General features: G+C 40.3%; 1 protein-coding gene across 13 annotated transcripts in view; it reads right to left on the reverse strand.

Annotated features, from left to right (window-relative positions):
- Positions 1-24,200, reverse strand: part of MSRA (methionine sulfoxide reductase A) — a 376,185-nt gene that overhangs the window by 174,753 nt on the left and 177,232 nt on the right. For 11 of the 13 annotated variants that reach the window (XM_055288662.2, XM_055288653.2, XM_055288644.2 and 8 more), the window contains one exon: positions 9,195-9,314. The exons of 1 other annotated variant lie outside the window; for it this stretch is intronic. In XM_055288662.2, the coding sequence (XP_055144637.2) occupies positions 9,195-9,314 (120 nt within the window). Of the gene's footprint in view, positions 1-5,924; positions 6,673-9,194; positions 9,315-24,200 lie in introns of those variants that run through there. One more of the 13 variants, XM_055288699.2, reaches the window with a different exon arrangement.

The raw sequence follows: 24,200 nt of genomic DNA on the forward strand, positions 1-24,200 counted from the left end.
TTTCAGCTGTTCCTCTAAACCTAAGATGTGTACTATGGGCTAAGTCACCAGTTTCTGTGACTTCTTTTAAGCCTTGCAACAATAAACCAGAGTGGAAAAAACAACTTATCCTTAACTAAAGGAAAGAAGAAGCAAAAGAGAGGAGAGGGGGAGCAGGAGGAGGAGGAAACATCAAGAATGAAAGAGAAAGGCAACAACTATAAATAAAAGAGTTCAAAACATGTTGTGGGTAGGTGGTCACCCTCATCAGAACGCTCCAGCCAGAGACGTGATGCTAGCTCCCATTTTCAAAGAAAGAACACGCTGAAATTAGTTCTGTCCCTCGGCATTCCCTGACAGACTTCACAATTCCACGCCTCAGAGGCCAGGATTTATTAAGCAAAGCTTCTTCCGCAGCTGAGGGGCCTCGGTGGTTTGTAAATGACTCCCAGGCGGAGGAGTCTCTGGCAGATCGGGGGCACAGCCCCAGCAAACAACAGTGACCTCTTCCCAAGCCGCTCCGCTCACGTCTGGGGGCTTCACTCCCATGACGGGCGACCGTGTTTTTCTCTCTTGTTGCAATTTTCACTTGGCAGATGGATGGGCCACTAATTGACCCAGATATTTATTTTTAATGTAACTTAGAAAAAAAAAAAAACCTTTATTCTAAGGCACTAAAAATTGTCAGTCATTATGAAATAATTAAGACCCAGCATATCCCATAAAATTCCTAGAGAAGCTCAACCCCCTGACCCCCCATACGGTTATTTTCTCATATTACATTATGGCTCCATTAGATGTGATTTGAAAACATCAGTGTGGGCACATTCATCAACTGCTTTTGCAATTATGTTTTAAGAACTGCTTGCTATAGCAAATTCCTCTTAATCTCCCTTCTAAGTCTTTGAGAATATAATCCTAAAACAATGAAAGAATAACCTATTTCTACTGTTGAATGGGTATAAAGGATGTTTTTATTATTATTCCTTTCCATTTGTTTTCTACTTAAATACCCTATTTGAATTTTACCACCAGAAATGCTGAAATATTGACACATTTAACTACTTAAAGTCTGTCAGTCTGTTGATCTTTGACCGCTGCACCTGTTCCTCAGCAGTGATTTAAGCTGTTCAAGGAGAGAGGTGAGTTGAACAGCCAAACAAGCTATACAATATTAAAATACCAAGGTCATATGAAGAACACGTAGCACATGCAATAGTCTCTACAGAGTCCACAAACCATCCAATTCACTCACCCCTTGCCCTTCAATGACAAAGAACAGACCTTAACATTGTTGGAGTCTTTAGCCAGTGGCCTGAAGGGGAAGGAAAGGCACTAAATGCCTCTTTTTACCATTCAAGGACAGCAGAACTGTGGGGCCCTATGTTTTGCTGCTTGCCAGCCTTCAGTTATTTGAAGCTATAGAAAATCCTCACCTTCTCTGAGGTCTAATCCTGGATTTAAATATCTGGGCAAACTTGGGATACCTCTAGCAAAATGTGCACATGTCTCTTTGGTTTCAACTTTGAACTACCCATCAGCAAACAGGGTTCATACCTACGAGAATATGACAGACCACATGATTTTGTCTAGATACTGCCAGAGAGCCCCCCCCAGAGTCACTCAAATTTTAGAACCAGTGGATGAAGGACCTATGTGATGGTGAATAATTACTCTGAATTCAATAGCACTGGCTGAGTGTATGTTTTACTTATCGTAATGCCATCACCCTTGTATACTGAAAACTGGAGCAGGTGCGTACCAGGTTATTATATGTAAGGTCTGCAGGCCACGCTTGGTGGACAAATCAATTTGCAGACCACTTGCCCCGATTCTGCAGGCCCAGGCAGTCCCCAGCCCAGGCCAGGAAGCCAATTTGCAGAAGCTTGAGAGGGAGGGAGGTGAGGGAGCAAGGAAACCACTCTCCCATTCAATGATTTCCTTTCTTAGTCCTGAGTCCTGGGCTCCTGCAGGCACTCTTTATTGTCACGCCCTCAGCTCTGCTGCTGGCCCTCACAGACAGGACTTAAAGCATCTAGCAGACACAAGAACTATCTATCAGGAAACCCCAGGACTCAATACTGGGGAAAAAATCCAGCCTAACAGAAACAATAAACAGGAACCAAAAGACAAAACTATGATCTCTTCAAATCTTAACATTTCCCACCCCAAAGCCAGCCCTACTCTGAATCCTTGACTGTCAACCTCACTGAGAGGGGCAGAATGGGTGTATGATTTGAACTTCTTTTGGATGTTCTAGTCACACTGTGATCTGAGAAGACAAGCACATTTTCAACCCTTCTACTAAAATCTCTCAAATCACTTCATCTCTCTCAGCCTCAGTTCCCTTACTTGACAAAGAAAGCAGTCTTGGAGGTTTCCCAACATTCTTAATAACTTTTCAAAATAAGGTTATTAGTCAGGACCTCAACATATAATACAGCTGAAAGCTGTGAATGTGCTCTTCAAGCCGCTTGAATCTTACCTAGTTCAAACGTTATAACCTCTGCAGCTCCCGCAGAACCCTTCCGAAAGCCTGAGGGTTCCATGGTCACCCAGTTTGAAAGCTGCTGTATTGGAAGATGGTTAAAGCCCTTCCAGGTCTCAAATGCCTTGACCTCCGCATGACCTATGTCTCCCCATGTCAACTCTTCAGAGGGGTGCTGCTGGTCGAGAAGCCAAGCTTGCTGTTTCTGGTGACTGAGGTTTAGAATAAACAAAACCAGCTGTTTTCTCATTACCTATACTTTTTCCTCAGGCAATGGGTCCATTCATTGAACTAATCTGTCTTGCATAGCTGCCTGGATGGGGGTGTGGGGAAGATGGGGTTGGGTGAGCAATTATCTTTGGTCCTAAGGGTATGAGTCAAGAGTCTCTGCTGTTGAAGCCTGCTTTCTGCCTCTTGGTTTGAGAGAGATAAGCATTTTTATCCTGCCTGCTACAAGTTTAAGGTCCAATTTTATGCCTAAAGTAAGAGGAATAAAAAGCGATCAAATTGCCTGTAGCAAGAACTGAACACCAGAATTCTCGCATTTTCAGGAGTATGTCAATAACTTAGTAATTTACCTTGACTGACATTGAAATGAGTACAATAAGACTGACTATGCACTAAAAAGAGATTTAATGCAGTCTGCAAGGAATTTAGAAAGAGTTTTACATTGCTTGATAAAATCTGCTAATAACAGAACTCATCCCTACTTTGAAGAATGGGATCATTCATCTCACGTAAGATACATAGACATGCGCTTCCACCCAAACACTTCAGAAATTAAGTCAAACTTAAAAAAAAAAAAAGTATACTGAGTTGTCTTACATTACTGGGGAAATTATTATTCCTTGCTCAGTTAGAGCTCTCAAGCATCATGGAAAAAATCACACGCATTTGGAAAAGGTGGTGACATGAACTGACCTCCTAAGAACATACATGAAGGAAAAGAAAATGGGTTCCATGTGCTCTGCCAGGCATACTTGCCACAGGCTGGCCCAGGCCCTGCCAAGCAATGCTTCACGATCCATCGTGTTCATCTTTAACATGCCCAAGAGCTAGAAAGTGTGCATCCTAGATTTTCTAGAATACTCAGATTTGAAGCAATTTTATTTTCAAATAAGAATCCAACCACAACTTGACTGGTTTCATCAAGCAGCATTGCTCCATTTTACAAGAGAGGAAATGGGCTCAGGACAGGACACGTAAGCACCCAACAGTAAATATTTTAGGTTTTGCAGACCATACAGTCAGTTGCATCACCACCCCTAGAGGGTCACACAAGGACTCCCACACTCCGCTCTTCCCACACCTGGGCTCCTGCTCGAAACCTCTGCTGAACAGCCCGCTTGAAAATCCACCGGAGTATTCTGTTGATAAGGAAATGTCTGGGCCTCACATTTCCCGTGCTGCTTGTGTAAATCTTATGAGGAAAAGTTGTGCAGCTCCTTTCATGCTTCTGGATTCAGTGCCACTTGGCAGTGCAGATTTCTAAAAGCTTTTGAATAGACTAATAAACATGGAATTGTTCTGAACATCTGTAAGCAAAATATGAAAAGATATTACCCAGTGAATGAACATCCTGGGTTTTCTTGCCAGAAATGGGGTATTTGTATATTAGGCTAATGCACTGAAATTAACCCAGAATGCTTATCCATTGCAGAATGTCTTTTCATATTTTCATCTGTACAGTCGTTACTATAAAATGTAAGAATAATTCTCTATCAGAGTATTCAGGAATCTGAATAGCTCAATTACTTCTAAAATCAATGTAGTAAAGCAACAGCATGCCAGTTAATCAGTTGGTTTGCATAACAACTGTTTGAGGGTGTGTGTGTGTGTGCATGTGTAAAGAGAAAACCAGTGTCAGCCCAACTCCTTAAAACAAATGTGAAAGATCAAGCTTTCATTTGACTATAGAGAAAATTCTGGAAGACACGAACTAGTATTCTTTACATCACAACCAACCTTCCTCTAGGACCTGGTGCAATGCTTTGCATGTGGAACCTTTCCAATAAGTGGCATATTTAATTTATTCAAGTAAGGCCTGTATACAAGTTAGGCTCCTCATGGCTATTCCAGTCCAGGTTCTGGGTTCTCTAGTGCCAGCCAGATGCTGAGCTTGTAGGAAACACAAATGGACGGATGAATCTTTGGACATCATTTTAGGTACAAAATAGTGGCCGCTAAGACGTGAATTACTTCTCAGCACATTTCTTAGAGACAGACCAGAAATGCATCGCAACAGTGGCCCAACAGAGGTCTGCTGGCCATGAGCGATGCTACCCTGTGTCCCAGCCAAGACCGGGTGCCTGGTGCAGAAGCTGGTGGTGGGTGGCTTTCAGACGGGTTAGAATTCAGGCCCTAAACATCTGGGTGAGGAAAGTTTCTCCGCCTGTGTGTTATTGGTTCAGTGCTTAATGAACCTGAGGAAGGGAAGATTATAGATTACTTAAAAGTTACATTCACTTTTAAAACAGGTTTAAATGAAATTATGGGCACACACAAGGGATGGGAAATCTCCATGGAAATGCAGGAGGCAACTGAAGCCTTGGAAGATCATGGAGGTCTGGCCAAAACTGTTTTCATCACATAACTCAACCCAAGGTTAACTCAATTTGGAGAGAATGACCTGTGCAGACTAAACTCACAATAGACTGAGATAAGATATATATCTCAGAGAGGCATTTTATTGAATTCTAAATAAGAATTAGAATTGTCTGCCTGACTAACCTGATTTCATTGCATTTTCTTTCTGTAAATAATCCCCACAGGAGGACAAAAGATTAGAAAGTTTTACATAGTACGGATCAGAACACGAGGTTAGTGATATAACTTAAAAGTGCCAGGGTATCAGGCCCTGTGGGTCTGCCCAGAACACCGAAGAGAGTGGCCAGGACCTCCCCTCTCCTAGGCTGTTCTAGCTCAGCAACCTCCTACTGAGACCCTGTGTTCCTTTTACATAGTCAGGGCATTCCATTAGGTTACTCTGAAATCCTGCAGACACAGAAACCAATCTCTCTTCCAAGTGACTGTCCATCTCCACTGTGATTCAGTGCAGGCTGATTTTATACTGCCATTCTCAATGGGCGACTTTATTCCAAATTCCTAAGAGACTCTCCCCTTGTATTCTCTACACATGTCAGCTGCAAGTGGCACCAAGCAATGGAGACTGCCCACCATGAACAACCCCATTGGTGAGCCCACGATGGGGACACCTCCTCTCTCAGCTACTATGAGAAGCCATGTTATCTTTTCTATATGCCTAGTCACAACTCCAATTTGGGGTTCAGAGTCACTGGCCTATCAATGTCCACATAGAAATACCATTCGGACATTAATCCATACCCTCTCTGGACACACACTGCTTCTACACTCACATCCACACTCTCTTGCTCACTTCTCCCCCCGCCCCCCGCTGAGGCTGTGCAGACCCACTGGCATAGCAGGGGTAGCAAACCGGAGCCGATGGTTCCTTGGCCTGTGTTCACCCACCTGTGTGCTGAGACAATGCTTGTGGAAGCTCTGATGTGTGTCATCACAAAAGAGGTTGCACAGAGCAGTGGTAAAGCCGGCCCTGTGGATTCTGTTAACCCCTCCTCCCATACTTCTGGCATCTGCCCCAAGAAATCACATGGTACCTTAAGCTCAAGCATACTGCTTTATGACAGAAGGAATTTGCACACAATCCAGGTCTCTATGCTTCTTTTCTTGACAAAATAAAAGTAGAAATCTTTACAAAATATTCACCGATTGTGATCAAAGTTTTACAAACTTAATTGCAAGCACAAGAGAAAGCAATTTTGAAATCAAGGCAAATACTAGAGTACAGACTAGTATTTCTCCCACACTGGATCTCAGCAATTACTATGCATCTGACCAGAGCCTTGGGGTTTTTTTTTTTTTTTTTTCCTTCTTTTAAGTCAGACCCCTCCAGGGCTGACTTGTTCACCAAGGCTTTGAGCACCAGAGGCTTCAGAGGGGAGGCCCGCCAGTGTAACCTGCTTTATGTCTCCCCCACTCCTCTCCTGGGTCAAAAATCTTTAATTAGCTGGTTACCGTAATTACTCTAGCTAGGGACCTTATTTGTTCTCCTTCCCTGTTATTCCCAGGGATCTGAAGGCTCTACCACTTCTGTGCCAGAGGGACCTTTCTATCATAGCTCCTCTATGCCTTTTTGTTTTTCCCTTTTATGATCAGAACAAAAAAAAAAAAAAAAAAAAAAAAAAAAGCCTAAGGAAAGAAATCATCTCTCCTTCTGTGACTGGGTAAGACCCTATAACTATCCATTTCCAATCAGGAACAAGTTTCCATGACAACCATGCTTCCCAATGCTACTGTTAACTTAGCAGGTAGTGTTCGTATCAAATCAAGTTCTTCACCAGTCTCCGTGGTTTCTGTACTTTGCCACTGCTAGAGGCCTCTAACACACCAGCTGTTTGCATGAACTGGCTTTGCCTTTTTTCCTTCTAAACGTAAGAAAGACAAAAGAATTTCCTTGGCATTCTCCTTAATCATTTAAAAGCACACTAATATAATTAAAAATACAGCAGAGGGATAGATATGAAAGAGAATTTGTGACTTGGTGGAAGGAAGTGCAAACGGATGAATGGAGAATAGCTGGGATATGATGACAGCTGGGAGACTTACACCACGGTCAATGGCACAGACTTTGAGCTGAGAGCTAATAAGGTAGGGATTCCTGCTAGGTATGACCTTAGGTAAGTTATTTATCCTCTCTGAGCCTCAACACTCCCTCTGTAAAAGACAGAAACTGACATACTTCATGGAACTGCTTGGACAAAAGCAAAGACAGAAAACGTGCTTATCAGAGTGTCTGGCATACAGCATGAGTTTAACACATGGCAATTATCATGTTGTTATTAAGGTAAACACCTGAACTGAAAAGGGTTCGAGCAAACAAGGAATCACAATATTCGAAATGATTGTTAACATTTTACTGGTTGAGGATAATTGGTACAAAGCAGTAGATATTTGGGGGTTTTCTTAGCAACCTTTTTCTCTTAGGCCATTAAGTTATGTCTGGAATTACAGGAAGGAATCTACTCATTTCCATTCCTAAGACTTGAGAGGATACACCTGGGTGATCTCCAGGATTCATTTCAGTCTATTTATAGCTATGCATAAGCATTTAATTTTGAAACAGAAGTAAAAAAAAAATAGGTTAACCATTAAAATATTTGTTTGTTACACCACATTCTCCATACCAATCAGAGTATTTCCATCCTTCTCTAGAGCAAGAAAAAATAAGAATACGCACATTTTAATAATATCTTCATTGTTGTACAGCTCAAATTTTATTTCAAAAATAGAATTTGTATTGTAGCAAACACATCAACACGCTCATTATTCACCAAGCTCCCACACTCCAGCTTTTCCCCTCCACCATTCACGGTGCCCTTGGAGGGCTGAGCGCATCCTCCACAAACCACACTTATTTAAGCCTTTATTTTAAAAAGATAAAACTGTTTACATTTTACACCCCATTTTTGTCAATGTAATGGACTATAGCTCCTGATACCCCCTCCCTATTAAGACCTCTTAAAAGGTGAATATAATTTTTTTTAGAAAAATATTTCAAATGCTATCTGAGCTGGTAGGAAAGGAAAGGAAATCCTTGAAGGTCAGAAACAAATCCAGAGAGGTAATTTGGTATTCAAGATAGAATATGCCATGAGGGCATCTGCCTATCCTGTTAGCCTAGAGTAGAGGTCAGTAAATTTTTTTCCCGTAAAGCGCCCAACAGTAAATATTTTAGGCTTTGCAGACCACATAGTTGGTTGCAAGCACTCAACTCTGTCACTGTAGCATGAAAACACTCATAGATAATATATAATAATAATAATAATGAGAATAGCTGTGCTTCAACAAAAATTTATTTATACAGATATGCAGCAAGGGGGATTTGGCCTATGAATCAAGTCAATAGTTTGCTGATCCCTGCATTATAGCATGGCTTTCAATGTTTTTCCTTCCAGAAAACACACCAGTATCTGAAATGTTTTTCTCATGTGGTAGATTGTTGCAATAACAGTCCTGATTCTTGATACCGCCTATATCCTTGCCTTTGGGGAGCCATCCCATATTGGCTCTGGTCTAGAGCATATGACTTGCTTTGGCCAATGGTATAAAAGTAAACGTAACACAAACAGAGAATGGGGCTCATCCTCTCTTGCTGCTCTTAGGTTCTCTACATCCACCACCATGTGAATTAGCTCAGGCCAGTGTGCTGAAGACATATGGTCCATCATCCCCATTACCCCAGCTGGCAGTTAGTGCTAACCAGCAGCCAGCACCAATTGCCAGGCCTAAGAGTACAGCAGCCTACGCCAACTAGCCCCCAGGCAACCCACAGGTTGACCTTAGCCACATGAGCAAATCCCAGGTGAGGCTAACAGAAGAACCACAAAGCTGAGCCCAGCCTCAACTGCTGATCATCAGAATTACAAGCTAATAAAATGATAGTTTTAAGCCACCATGTTTTAGAGTGGTTGTTCCACAGCAAAAGCTAAATGGTACACTCCACAGGAAGATTATCATCTTCTAAACATATCAAGTCAGAGGCTCACAAGTATATATACAAAAATAATAAAGACTGAAGAAACATTTTTAAAAAAACAATTTCCATTTTAAGGAGCCCGTCACCCAACAGTAGTGACAAGCCCTCCCTTGTTTCTCCTAGTAATACAACAAAGCAAATTCTTCCTACCTGAGCAGACTTCTTTATAAGTAGGATTTGAAGTATAGCCTCCTGCAAAACCAACTTGAGTTGAATATACTCCTTTCAAGGCCCAGAATTTCCTTTCAGCTCCCCAGAAACAGCCCATTCCTTAAAAAAAAAAAAAAAAAAAAAAAAAAGGATACTGATTATTCAGAACAAAGTAGTCACGGCACATTCATATACCTGCTAGGTGAAAAAAAAAAAAAAGTTGCTCCTGTCATTTGATAACCAAAAAGGACTAAGATTTTATCTTTTAAAGAAGGAGAATTCTTAACATTGGCAAATAATTTTATTTACAATTATTTCCATAGAATATCTCTTTGCTTTAGCTGTGCAAAAACTTAGAAGGCCTCAAATTTAATGGAGTTAGTAAATCTACACATTTCCAAATAATATAGTAAGGGGGTAACTATTTTCATATTTCCACATCCAATTCATAACTTGAATTAATAGAAAATTTACTGAATGATCCGCTCCCTGGTCACATATTTTTAAAAAAATATTTTACCAAAGTATAGCACTAAGTTACTCATTTTAATGGGAAAACTTCCAAAATCAACATAAATTGACGCATATTTCCAATTAGCAATGTCATATATGTGTTTAGTTTTCATTTTTTTAATCACTATAAACTTGCATGTGATAAATCACTGTTTACCCAAAAGTAAGTTTTTCTGAGTTTTATTTCTGGATATAATGAATGCAGGAGAAGGGTTTGGAGGGGAGGCAGGGAGAGAAGAACAACAATAAACAAACTCACAAAAGTAGCATTCCCTTCGACTAGCAAACATTATGTCTGTGCCAGTAGACACGCGATCTCTTTGAACATCTGATGAAAATCAAAACCCATCTCCCAAGAACACACACACTCACACACATCGCAAACGTTGCTGTGTACTTCCTTGGGCTCCAAATACAGAACCTTCATTTTCTACCATAAGTTTCTTAACTGTCCAGTACAACTGGTGTTCTATGGCCCATTTCTAGATGTAAAAAAGATTACTGCCTCACTCAAATTTTATATGGCTTCATAAAGTTACGTATAACTGAGATCCTGAGTGGAACAACAGTTGGTAAATTAATACACACTATACACCTCTCACTCCTACACTCACTCAATTTACCAGATTTGATGACAGAGCTGAAAGATAAATTAGAAGTTTACTGAAATTCCTGACACTCTTTAATATTCTACTCTAAAAATTCAAAGCAACAAAACCCAAAAAGCAATTTGAATAAAGTTATATATTATACAAAGATATTCTATTTGCTAAAGTGTGTTAACCAAAAATAGGTTAAAATAGAAATATAAGGCCAAATAATAAAATTTAATGCAGTAAAAAATTATTGTTGTGATAATATTGCAACATGGAAATATGTTTGTGATATCATAATTACCTGAGGCTAAAGTAAAAAGGAAAAAACACAATTACGTGCACTTTTATTATAATTATTAAAGATTTGCACACCAAAATTAGACTGGAAGAAAATACACTAAGTATACTAAAGTGATAACCATTACTGTATTATAGTGGTGACAATTTGGGAATATTTTTTCATTCTTCAAATTTTTCTGTAATAAATTCCTATTACTTTAAGAATTTACATTTTTAAAGAAAAGCAAAATATTCAAAGAAATAACATAAGAATCTGTTTATGCTTATGTTACCCGCCACTATACCATTTTTCCCGTTTACAAGTGATTTGCTTGCTGCTAGTGAATATAAATAAATATTTACTGAGTATCTCTAAAAATTAAGTATCCACAGGTCTCCGGCAAAAGGATTCACTATTAATTTTCCTTTGTTGCATTCCCTGGCATGAGGGGAGGATGAGAGGGATTCTGTGGAGAAGGACAATCTGTAGGTGAGCGGAGCAGCTTCACTGCACATAAATGACCACGAGAGCCCCAGGATCTGTGCAGAGCACCGGGCAGAAGGCAGCCCACCCCTGAAGTACAGGAATCTGCAGAGTTTGTTAAATAAAATATTTCTGTGCTGCACAATGACTAACAGCGATGGCACCAGAGAGCACCAGAATCCTTCAACCTTCACGTACAAGGTCCGTGACAGGCCATTTTAGTAGCCAGCCTGTCCTGACCTTTGCCCACGGTCCCACTCCAATGGCCCCAGGTTGTTAAAACTTAAAGTGTTCTTGGCCAAAACAAGCAAAACATTAGCTGCAAGTAGAGAGATATTTAATCCCCTTTTAATGCTTAATAGGGATCAAGAAATGACCCCATGAGGAGGAGGATGAATGGCCAGGATGCACGTGGGCAAGGGTCTGGGGTGCCATGTGTGACTGAAACAGTGTCTCAGGGACTGGAATATGGTCAATGTCCACATTTCTGGAGAGGAATGTGACTTAGGACACAGGTTTTTAGGAGGATAAAACTCCTGAAGCAACATTTCAACTAGCAGCTGCAGGTTTAACCTAAACATTCTATTATGTGGCTTTGAAGGTGTGAGTGTGAAATCTGTGTGTGTGTGTTTACACAAAGAAAATAGGATTATTTATAGCAAAATTACTCATAAATTTCAATAATCTGGTAATCATTATGAATATCAGCAAATAAAATATAGTATGCACTATTTTCTTTAAATACTTATTTTTAGCCTTTTGTTATAGAACAAAACTGATGCAAAAAAACCACACGAAACAAACATATACTTCAATGCACTGCTATTAGGCAAATACCCTTACAACCACCACCTGGATCAAGAATCAGAAGTTTGCCATCTACCCTAGACATGCCTCCACATGTGCTACACTCCAACCCCAACAGACACCTTACAGCCCAAAAAGTAACCATTATCTGACTTTCACAGTAATCACTTCCTATGTTTCTTACACTTTATAACCTAAGTGTCCACCCCTGACATTATAGTCTTGCTCACTTTTTTAAATTTGGTATGTCTTTAAGTTCTTTTTTTTTTTTGAGATGGAGTCTCCCTCTGTCACCAAGGCTGGAGTTCAGTGGCGCAATCTCGGCTCACTGCAACCTCCACCTCCCGGGTTCAAGCAATTCTTCTGCCACACCCTCCCTAGTAGCTGGGATTACAAGCACGTGTCACCATGCCTGGCTAATTTTTGTGTTTTTAGTAGAGATGGGGTTACACCATGTTGGCCAGGCTGGTCTCGAACTCCTGACCTCAGGTGATCTACCCGCCTTAGCCGCCCAAAGTGCTGGGATTACAGGCGTGAGCCACCACACCTCGCCGTCTTTAAGTTAATCAACATGTTGTCTCCATTCTTTTCCTTTGATCTTATCCCTTGAAGATCACGGTCTAGTTGAGCTGTTCAGTTTCTCACACTGTGGATTCTGAGGACTGTGTTCTCATGGTGCAATTCAGTTCACGCATCCGTCCTCAGAGGACAACTTTCTGCAAGTTGACAGTTGGATCCAGAGGCTTCATCAGACTCAGACTTGATCCTCTGGCAAGACTAGAGGTGGGGCTATGGATGGTCTTTGATTAGAAAGCACAGAATGTCTAGTTGTCTCTTTCACGTCTAGTTAACATCGATGGGTGCTCAATGTCTACATGTGTTAATTCCTGGAGAGTTGCAAAATAGTGGTCTTCTAATTCTATCACTTCGTTTTCATACCTTATACTGAAAAACTTCCCCTCAGCTACTACTTTGTTACTCAGTGGTACAATTCTTAAGGGACAGGGAAAATAAATGCTTAACCCATTTACATAGTGTCTTCGAGACGACCAACTTGCTATCTCCCAGGGTAATCAAAGAGTTTTTTAAACATCATCATAAACATATTCATTTAAACATATTTGATTGTTTCAATTACTGCTCTCATGTAAGCTCCAGCAGTCATATCTTTGGCCAGTGAGACCCTCTTCAAACTGGCTCCTTCTCCTCAGTCGTCTCATAGCTTCTTTGCTGTGTGGTTTGACAGGATGTCCCAGACTCACCTTGCACATTTCCTACCGCAGTCCCAGAATCAACCATTTCACCAAGAAGCCTAGTTTAATGGGAAGAGGCACTTTGAGATCATGACATGGGTGACAATGAAGCACACTGCAGAGTGCACAGTCATGGCAGCCATGGAACACTAGGAGATGATGTGGCTGAAATTTCCCATCAAAAGATAAGTCCCATCAGACCCACCAGATTATAAGGTCTAGGGGCTGCAGCCACAGTCTATCATAAAAAGGAAGTTGTACATCCGGAATTATGCACAAGCAGGACCAGAAGGCACATGTGAGCTGCATGAATAGGGAGCCAGACTCCCCCAGCACCCGCCAGGCTGCACCAACTCCCTCCCTCACTTCACACCTACGGCTGTGTGGCGATCCTGTAAAACCAGCTGGGGGCCAAGAGAAAGGCCAATTTGGGGGATGGGGGAGTGGGCAGGTGTTGAATGGTTGGTTTGTTATATGGGTACAGGCTGGAAATGCAGAGCAGCCACACTGCAGCCTTACTCTAGAGTGGCCAGGAAAAACAGGGGTAAGGGAAAAATCCTCCCAACTGGTTCCTTCAGAGAGGGAAGAATAGCCCAAGCTCAGGACAGCTGTGGACTCAAGGGCAGCAGCAAGTGGCTTGGCTGCCTAGTCAGAGGCCAGAAACACAAAGACTGGAAGAGGAGGAATTAGGAAATCTGGGGTAGAGGGACATAGGTGGACATGTGGGAGTGAGTATGCAGCATGAAGATCTCTGTACCACATGATAACGCCAGCCAGAGGTCATCTACCATGAAAGAGGCACTCATCCACAAAGCATGGAAAGGGGACCAGTCAGGGGATGCCAGCCAGTGTCTTCACTGGCTACCCTAGTACCTGCATGACGGATGAAGGAAGAAACTGGCCACAATGGCAGAGACAGGTTACACATGGCCCAACAGCATGCACACCCACTCACCAAGGCCCACCTAGCTAGTGCCACTGGTTGCTGGTCCAAATGGCCAGCAACAGAGACTGTCACCAAGTGCCTTACACAGCACCACTCCTTGAGAGGATCAACCCACCATAAGGTGGCAAAGGATTACACCGAGTGCCTTCCATGCTGAAAGGGCCAGTGATGTGTTCTTACACTCACGCACATGTATTCCTGGCATGTGTTTGACTTTCCTGCCTTCAGGGTCTTGGCCGACTTCTGTCCCATAAATAACATCCATTAGACCAAGGAACTCACTTTGCAGCAAGGAAAATGCAGCAGTGGGCTCACAGCTGGTTTCCACCTGTTTTATTATACTGCATGTCGCCAGGAACTGCCATCCTGAAAAAGCATTGGAATGGCCCCAAGGCAAAGCCACAGCACCAGTTTAGAGAACGAACTCTGTGCAGGTGGGCGCCGGACTCCAGGACACTGAATCAAAGACTCCGAAGGTAGGGACACACCACGTTCCCCAAATGAATAATACATGTGTTTGGAAAGCAAAGGAGAGAAACAGGATTGACTTCATTTACCATCTCAAGGACCCATCGGGAGACTTCGTAGTTTTTGTTCCCACAACTCTTGGCTCTATAGAGTTAAAGATCCTAGTCTCCAAAACAGTACACTTTTATCTGGGAATACAGCAAGAGTCCATTGAGTTATAAGATACGGCTATTGCCTGGGCACTCTGGGATCACTGCTACAGGAACAAGTAGGCAAAAAGAGTTTGCCAGGTGCAATGGTCCTATAAGCAGTATAGGAGGATCTCTGTTGTGCCACAGCCTTGCAAGCATTTGGTGTTAGAAGATATATAAGTATTTGCCAATTGGATAGGCTTAAAACGGTATTTCGAGCCAGGGGCAGTGGCTCACGCCTGTAATCCCGGCACTTTGGGAGGCCGAGGCAGGTGGATCACAAGGTAAACAGATCGAGGCCATCCTAGCCAACATGGTGAAACCCCGTCTCTCCTAAAAATACAAAAATTAGCTGGGCATGGTGGTACATGCCTGTGGTCCCAGGTACTCATGAGGCTGAGGCAGAAGATTTGCTTGAACCTGGGAGGCGGAGGTTGCAATGAGCCGAGATTGCACCACTGTACTCCAGCCTGGCAACAGAGCAAGACTACATCTTTAAAAAAAAAAAAAAAAAAATGATTTGTTATATACATAGCTAATCACCACTGAGGTTGAGCATCTCTTCATACAGTATATGCGCCACTCATGTTCACTCGTTTATAAAGTGCCTCTGTCCATTTTTCTATTGGGTTCTTATATTTTTCTTGATTTGTTGCAATTTTTATGTTTTGAATGCTATTTTTTGCCAGTTATGATTACAGATATTATCTCATATCTGATTTGCTTTTCCCTTCACTTATGTCTATTGTCATACAGATGTTTTAAATTTAAAAGTTGTTAAATTTCTCTATCTTTTCCTTTATCATTTGTGTTTTTTGTACCTTGTATAAGAAGTCTATCCATACGTAAAGATTATAAAGGTAATATCCTATATTTTCAGAAGCTTTAAAATTTTACGCTTAATTTTAGGTTGTTAGTCCATATGGAAATAATTTTTGTGTAGGGCATGAGGTGGGGATTCAATTTACTTTTTTCCATATTCATAACCAAGAATCCCAAATAAATTGTTATTAAATAATCCATTATTGCTCCCACTTATCTCCAATGTTACCTTTATATGACATCATTGTAAGTAGTCCCGTTTCTGGGCTTTCTGTTATGCTCCATTCATTTGTCTATTCCTGAACCAACACTATACTGTTTTTTCATCATTTATTCAATAAATATTTTTTTGGTGCCTACTACATGCCAGGAAGTGCTCTAAACACCCAGGATAAATGAGTGAACAAAGCAAACAAGATCATACCCTGTTTAGTGCGTATACTCTAGTGGGAAAAAGATTAAAAATACCAAAAATCCTAGGTAGATGACATAGTTTGAAGGTAAAAAGAGCTATAAAAAATGAAAAGAAAAGCAGAGCAGGTCAGAGAGATCAGGTGGGCTGGGAGGGCACAATTTTAAATAGGGTGATCCTCCAAGGAAAGGTGACTGCAAACAAAGCCATGGAGGCACTGAGGCAGTCACCCATTCAGATATCCCCAGCAAGGGGCAGAGAAAGCAGTCCTAGAGAGGCAACAAGAACGTGCCTGCTATTTCTAAGGGGCAGGAAGGAAGCCAGTGTGGCTTGAGTAGAATAAACAAGGAGGAAGTAGCAGGACACGGATCAGATAAGCCAGATCATGTAGGGCCTTGCAGGATCGTTAAGGGCTTTGGATTTTACTCTGAGTAAAATGTGTAGCCACGGTGGAGTTTTGAGCACGAGAGGAAATGACAAAACTTATGTTTTACAAGATCACTCTGGCTGTCCTTGGTTGAGAATAGACTAGAGTGAACCAAGCACAGAGGTAGTCAATGGTTAAGAAACTATGGCTGTAATCCAGGTGACAGATAATGGTGGTTTAGACCAAGTGGTAGTAGAGGAAGTCATGGGTCATGATTAGAATCTGGATATATTTTGAAGACAGAGCCAAAAGGATTTCCTGACAGATGTGACAGAGTTTGAGAGAAAGAGAGGGTTATGGCTGACTCGAAGATTACTGGCTTAAGTGGGGAACCTTGTGGATGGAGCAGATGTGTAGGAAAACATCAGGGGGTTGTAATCAGGCTAGTTTTAATGAGTCAAAATACCTAGTAGAGTAAGTCTTCTTACTTTGTACTTCTGCAAATTTTTCTTTGTTATTCTTGGCCTATTACTATTCAGCTTTAATATCAGCTTGTCAAATTCCATAAAATATCCTTTGCAATTTTTAAATAGAATTATATTGAATATATATATTAAATAGAATTAAATAGAATTATATTGAATTATAATGAATTTGGAAATATTTTGTCATATTAGTAATTTTTTTTGGAGACACAAGTTTACTTGTAAATTTAGTCAACATATATAATTGACCTAAAAATATCAAGAGAAAGATAAATTTTAAAACCACTGGGAAGCCCATCTCTATAAAAGTGATTTTCCCAGGACAGTAACCAGATGTAACCTAATCCAACACCATCTTAACTGGCAGAGGTTCAGGGGGCTGGAGCTTTGTGCTCTACCCCCACACCAAGTTTTTATAATACAAATGCCACAAGAAAAACAACTTCAGTAGTGTTTCCTCTTAGCAGAGGAGAAAAACTCATCCTAGTTATGAGACCAAGCACAACACAATGAAAAGCTGCATTAACTAGTTGAGAATATTAGTTAACAGGTGATGCTAGCGTGAATAACTCATATTTTATTCTAGAGCCCTTATAAATAAAATCCCCCAGTTAGTGTTTGTATTATCAGCTAGAGGGTTAGTTAACATGTGGTAGAATGAGGACTTATGCAAGGTTTTATTTTACTACTATGAAAGCAGTAACATAGCTCTCCATTTATTCAAGTCTTCTTGGATGTCCTTCAATACCATGTTATAATTATAATTTTCTGCATAAAGATCTTAAACATCTGGCAAGGCATGGTGGCTCACGCCTGCAATCTCAGCACTCTGGAAGGCTGAGGCAGCCAGATCACCTGATGTCAGGAGCTCAAGACCAGCCTGGCCAACATAGTAAAACCCCATCTCTACTAAAAAAATACAAAAATTAGCCAGGTGTGGTGGCGTGCACCTGTAGTCCCAGCTACTCAGGAGGCTGAAGCAGGAGAATCGCTTGAACTTAGGAGGCAGAGGTTGCAATGAGCTGAGATTCCACCACTGCGCTCCAGCTTGAGTGACAGAGTGAGACTCCATAGCAAAAAAAAAATAAAGATCTTAAATATTTGTATTACATATAGTTCTATGTACCCCATGATTTGTGGTGCTGTTATAAATACTGTTTTTTCTACCATACTTTTTTATTACTTATTGCTGGTGTACAAAAACACCCTGATTTTAGTATGCCTTCTATACAGCCAGAAAGAGTAGAGAATTCTCTTATTAGTTTTAATGGTTTGACTCCACCTTCTCGTTGATTTCCTATATAGAAAGTTATATTCCGTACAAATGAGTTTTCTATCTCCCTCTCTAATTCTTATTCTCTGGCCTTTATCTCATTGCATTGGCCTAGGACCTCCCATACAATGCTGAATAATGACAATGCTAGCAATCCTTGTCTCATCTTAATATTAGTGGGAAGGATCCAATAAATATGAGATTTACTGTAGGTTTTTGGAAGATATCCTTTATCAGGTTGAAAAAGTTTCCTTCCATTCTTACTCTGAAAAGCTTTTTATCATGCATGAGTTTTGAATATTAACAATGCATTCTTTCTTCTGAGATGATCATACGGTCTCCCTCCTTTAATCTCTAAAGTAGTATATTAAATTAATAGATTTTTCTAAATCATCTTTCAATAAATCTTACCTACTCATAATGCATTTTAACACTGAACTACCTGTGCTATTTTATTTCAGATTTTGTCATTTATGTTCTTTATGAAGATTTATTATAATTTTATTTTCTTGTACTGTCCTTGTCCAGAATTGGTATCAAGGTTATAATTGAAATAAAATTGTAAAGGTAGTATAACAGGCCATATGTTTGAAAACAAAAATGTATACTTTTAAGTAATTCATGGATTAAGAAGGAAATGAAATGGAAATTACATTAGAAGAGAATGGCAATGAAGAGAATTACATTAGAAGAGAATGGCCTCAGAAAATTGATTGGCTAGCCTTTCTTATTTTCTCTCCTATGTAACACTGCATTAGAAAAAAAATTATTTGTTCCTTGAAGTTACAATAAAATTTCCTGAAGCACCTGGACTTTGCAGAGAAGGAAGAGAGGAATTAGGGGATGCTTTGTTTCATTGTCATGTACTCATATTTTTGTTTCTCTGTTTTTAGAGGTTTTCATTGCAGAGCAAACCTTGGGTTTCACTGATCCTCTTTATCATCTTTTCTTTGTTTCCTATTTGTGCTCTTTACTATTATCTTGTTTTGCAGTTTACTTTTTAGTCTGTTTAGTCTGCTCATTTCCTACTTTCTTGATATGAATTATTAACTTATTTATGTGTTCTTTTCTAATACATGTATTTAACCTGTAAGGTTTGTTCTAGATACATCTCATGTATAGACACGTAGTACTTTCATTGCCATTCTCTTCTAATGTAATTTCCATTTTATTTCCTTCTTAATCCATGAATTACTTAAAAGTATACATTTTTGTTTTCAAACATATGGCCTGTTACACTACCTTTACAATTTTATTTCCAATTTGATTGCATTGTGTTAGAGAATGTGGTCTTCATTATTTTGAAATTTGTTGAGACTTATTTTGTCACCTACAACCTGGTGAATTTTTGTAAATATTCTATGTGTACTTGAAAAGCATAAAATTTCTCTCTATATATTTCTTAGGTACAGGGTTTTACAGACATTTATGTACAAAAGCTAATCAATTTGTTATGTAAATCATCTATATCTGTTTAATTTTCTGGCAAATTGAGTCATCTGATTCTTAGAGATTCAATTAAAATTTCCTCCTATGATTGTGAATTTTTCAATTTCTCTTTTAGTTCTGTCGATTTTTCTTTTACATAGTTTAGGCTATGCTATTGGCATACACAAGTCTATTATTGTTTATCTTCTTGCTATTATTCCTTTCGTTATTGTTTAGTATTTTTAATGCTATTAAAGCCTTTTGTTCTTAAAATTATTTTTTCTAGTATTCAGATACCTACATTACCTTTTTTGTATTCATTTACCAGGCGTATCTTTTCCCAGTCTTCTTTTTTAACCTTTCCATGTGTCTTTATTTTAGGTTCATTTCTTGTAAGCAGCATATAACAGGATTTTGGTTCTTAGTCAATTTGATAATCTCTTCCTTTAATTAGTGATTGTAATATATTTACTCTGGCTATTTAAACTTCTTTCCATAACCTCATTTTATGTTTTCTACCTACCATCCTCTTCCTCTTATTTCTTTTCCCTCATTTTCTCTCTCCTATTAGTTTTTTCTGACTGCCCTTGACCCTTGGCCAGTTTGGAGGCAAAAAGAAAAAATAATTTGTTCTTCTAGTGTTTACCCTTACAATTGTTACATACTCACTTTGCTATCATGTTTTCCTAACCAAGTCTAAAGTTAGTATTTCTAACCTTCTCCAAACTCAAAACCTGTCACACTGAACAATCTCTATCTCTTTACCACAGTGTAGAGAGTTGTCTTCATTTTCTTCTAATACACACACAGATGGTTATTTTTTTTACAATTGCTTCAGTGATCAACATTTTAAACATTTTTTAACTAATTACTGTTTCTTATGCTTCATGTCTTTCCTTTACATTAATTCTTCATCTTACTGAAGTATATCTTTAAAAAGGTTTTACAGTAACTGTCTATGAGTTATAAAATCTCTTAAGTCTTTTTATATCTGAAATATTTCTATTATGTCTATACTATTGAATGAAAGTTTAGCTGGGTATAAATTTCATCAATACTTTGAATATGTTACTCCATTGTCTTCTCACGATCATTGGCACTCGTAAGCCTGCTGTCAGTCTGATGGTCATTTCTCTGTAGGCAATGTCTTTTCTTTCTACAGTTATTAATATTTTTTCATTATTCTTAATATTCTGGGGTTTATTATAAATCTAGATGTCATTAATTTTTATTTATCTTGCTTAGGGCTTAAAATATACTTTCAATATGATGCTTCACATCTTCATTTCTAAAAAGTCTTCAGCTATTATATTCTCAAATATTGCTTCTCCACTATTCTTGCAATTGTATTTCTCCGGAACTCCTTTAACATGTCAGTTGGGACATCTCAACTTATCCTTTGTGTCACTTCACTGCTGATTAATTGATACATACATTCTTCTTTTTCCTGCTCTACGTGCATCAGAACTATTCACTAGAACTGTTAACTAACTTCCTCAACAAATGGGTGCAATCTAAGAGTTCCAGGTATGAAATTATTTCAGTAGCTATTTTTTATTCCAAGTTTTATATTTAGTCCTTTTGTTTTATTTTGCATATTTTCTGTCATACTTTATTATTTCTTCACTGACCTCTTTGAACATCCTAAACACACATTTAAAAATGTTTTTGTTATAAAAAATTAACTCGAGTGAATTTATATTTCATTTCTTCATATTGTTGCCTCCTTTCTTTGCATTATTCATATTCTTTAGAATTTGAGCTTGTAGGCTCATTTTCACAGTTGCACACACATGGGTGTGTCACCTTGGGCAGAAGGCAAGAGGAGAGAAGCACTTTCAAGTTGTACCTACGTGAAGGTGATTAGAGTTCCCAGGGTTCCCTGCTGCAGCAGTGGCTACAACAAGAAACAGGTAAACCCTAGAGGACCTGGACTAAAGCATAAAAGGTATCTTTTACAGAATATATCTAAATTGTTCCTTACAAAATATTAAACCTAAGGTGATACTGATGACAGTGGTCTGAAAACTGGCCTTTGGAAGTCATAGACACAATGAAATTTACCTGTCACCACCACCACCTCCCCTGGGAACTTCTGAAGGACATCTACATTCCGTAGAAATAAAGTTTTAAATTGAAGGAAAAAAAACTCAAACTTACATCATGATTAAGCACCTAAGAGACTTAAAGAACGTATCAAAATTACAACTGTATCGCTCAATCAGATTTACATTTTTGACACAATCATTACAAAATCATTACTTGATAAGAATTTTCCAATAGTCCTACTGGATTGTTTTTATTTAGAATTACCTTAAGATTCCTGCATTTCTACTCACAATTTTAATCTGTCATTACTCATGAATATCCGTGTCTATGAGATTTTTTATTGTGAGAATTATTTTAGTTTCCCTTAAGATTTGTGATCTCATATGAAATCTTCAGGAAGAACTTTAAAGATAGTTCAAATTTTCATAAAGCCCTTTTCCAAACACATTGACACTGCAAATTTTGACCTGACATAAAGATCTGAGATTGTGATTGTTAAAATGTGATTTTTCTAAAAATACCTAAGAGGCTGACCACTACATCTTCGGCACTCTTGAAAGGCAGTCTTCCAGATCTGACATGTCCAATGGGTTCACTACACAAATTGGCTAGGGCAAGTTCTACTAACTAGCACACTCCATTCTCTGCTAACTAGCACACTCTTGTTAACTAGAATGCCCCACTCTCCACCTCTGCCTACTAAGGGTACCACTGAATAACAAACCCTCCAACAACAGATGGGGTAGAAAGAGCAGTCTGTCCTGTCAGAGTGGAAACCAACAGGGAGGCTGGGCTCCCATTAGAACATGTGCAGTTACCGCATGTTCCTTCAGTGTCTTATCCAAATCCTCCCTCTCTTCCAGCTCTTTCCCCTGCTTTTAGATTTCACTCAGAACACAGCCACATACACAACAATTTCCAGGGCAGTCTCCACCCCTGGGATCCTAGAAGGTTAGGCTGGATACAAAGTGTGGCACAGCCATTCCACCCTGAGACTGTACACTTTCCCCAGTGCCGTCACAGCTGCTGACTGTTCAAAGTAACAAACTAGCTTTGGCTGTTTTAGTTTGCTGTAAAGTACACACTTCACGCTTTCCTTTTTACTATTTTAATTTTTATTTTATTTTGAGACAAAGTCTTGCTCTGTCACCCAGGCTGGAGTGCAGTGATGCAATCTTGGACCACTGCAACCTCTGCCTCCCAGGCTCAAGCAATTCTCCTGCCTGAGCCTCCCAAGTAGTTGGGACTATAGGTGCCCGCCACCACGCCCGGCTAATTTTTGTATTTTGAGGAGGGACGGGGTTTCACCATGTTGACCAGGCTGGTCTGGAACTCCAGACCTCAGGTGATCCGCCCACCTCAGCCTCCCAAAGCACTGGGATTACAGGCGTGAGCCACTGCACCCGACCCATTTTACACTCTTAGAGCAGCCTCTTTCTATATAGTTCAAACCACATATCAACCATCAGTAAATGACTTAAATCGAGATGTCGAATCCCTAACCACCCACCTGAGAAAGCTTAAAAAAGACAGGCATTTCCAACTCTTCCTGGGGATCTCCACCTGGAAGGCTCCCTGATCCCTGAAATTCAATATAACTACCACCAAGGTGACTACCAAGCCAATATCTTCTATCTCTGTTTTCACAGCATCACCATTTTCCTAGATCCTTCACAGAAAAGCTGAGAGTCCCCTCTGTGCTTCCCTCTTACTCACCTCAAATGAAACCGTTTCCAATCTCTCAAATTTTATGTCCTTTCTTTTCCCAGCTAGAGGGTGACAGCAGCCTCCTCCCTGTCCACCCGCCTCAGCTCCCTCACTGCAGCCCTCCTCCCTGCCTGCCCACCTCAGCTCCCTCACTGCAGCCCTCCTCCCTGCCTGCCCACCTCAGCTCCCTCACTGCAGCCCTCCTCCCTGTCTGCCCACCTCAGCTCCCTCACTGCAGCCCTCCTCCCTGTCTGCCCACCTCAGCTCCCTCACCGCAGCCCTCCTCCCTGTCTCCCCACCTCAACTCCCTCACTGCAGCCCTCCTCCCTGTCTGCCCACCTCAGCTCCCTCACTGCAGCCCTCCTGTCTGCCCACCTCAGCTCCCTCACTGGAGCCCTCCTTCCTGTCTGCCCACCTCAGCTCCCTCACTGCAGCCCTCCTCCCTGTCTGCCCACCTCAGCTCCCTCCTTGCCGTCTTTCTCATCCCTTCCAGTCAGTCTCCATCTCATGCACTTTCAAACCTGTCATCTTCCTTCTTCAAAACCACAAAACACGCTGGGTGCGGTGGCTCATGCCTGTAATCCCAGCCCTTTGGGAGGCCAAGGTGGGGGGATCACCTGAGGTCAAGAGTTCGAGACCCACCTGGCCAACATGGTGAAACCCCATCTCTCCTAAAAATACAAAAATTAGCCAGCTGTGGTGGCACATGCTGGTAATCCCAGTTGCTTGGGAGGCTAAGGCAGGAGAATTGCTTGAACCTGGGAGGCGGAGGTTGCAGTGAGCCAAAATCATGCCATTGTACTCCAGCCTGGGCAACGACAGCAAAATTCCATCTCAATTAAAACAACAACAACAACAAACTCACAAATAGGTAAAATGCAAGAATCTTAAAGACTCTTAAGAATCTTATTAAGATTACAGGTGAT

This window comes from Symphalangus syndactylus, chromosome 1, assembly GCF_028878055.3.
Source record: "Symphalangus syndactylus isolate Jambi chromosome 1, NHGRI_mSymSyn1-v2.1_pri, whole genome shotgun sequence".
Lineage (NCBI taxonomy): Eukaryota > Metazoa > Chordata > Mammalia > Primates > Hylobatidae > Symphalangus > Symphalangus syndactylus.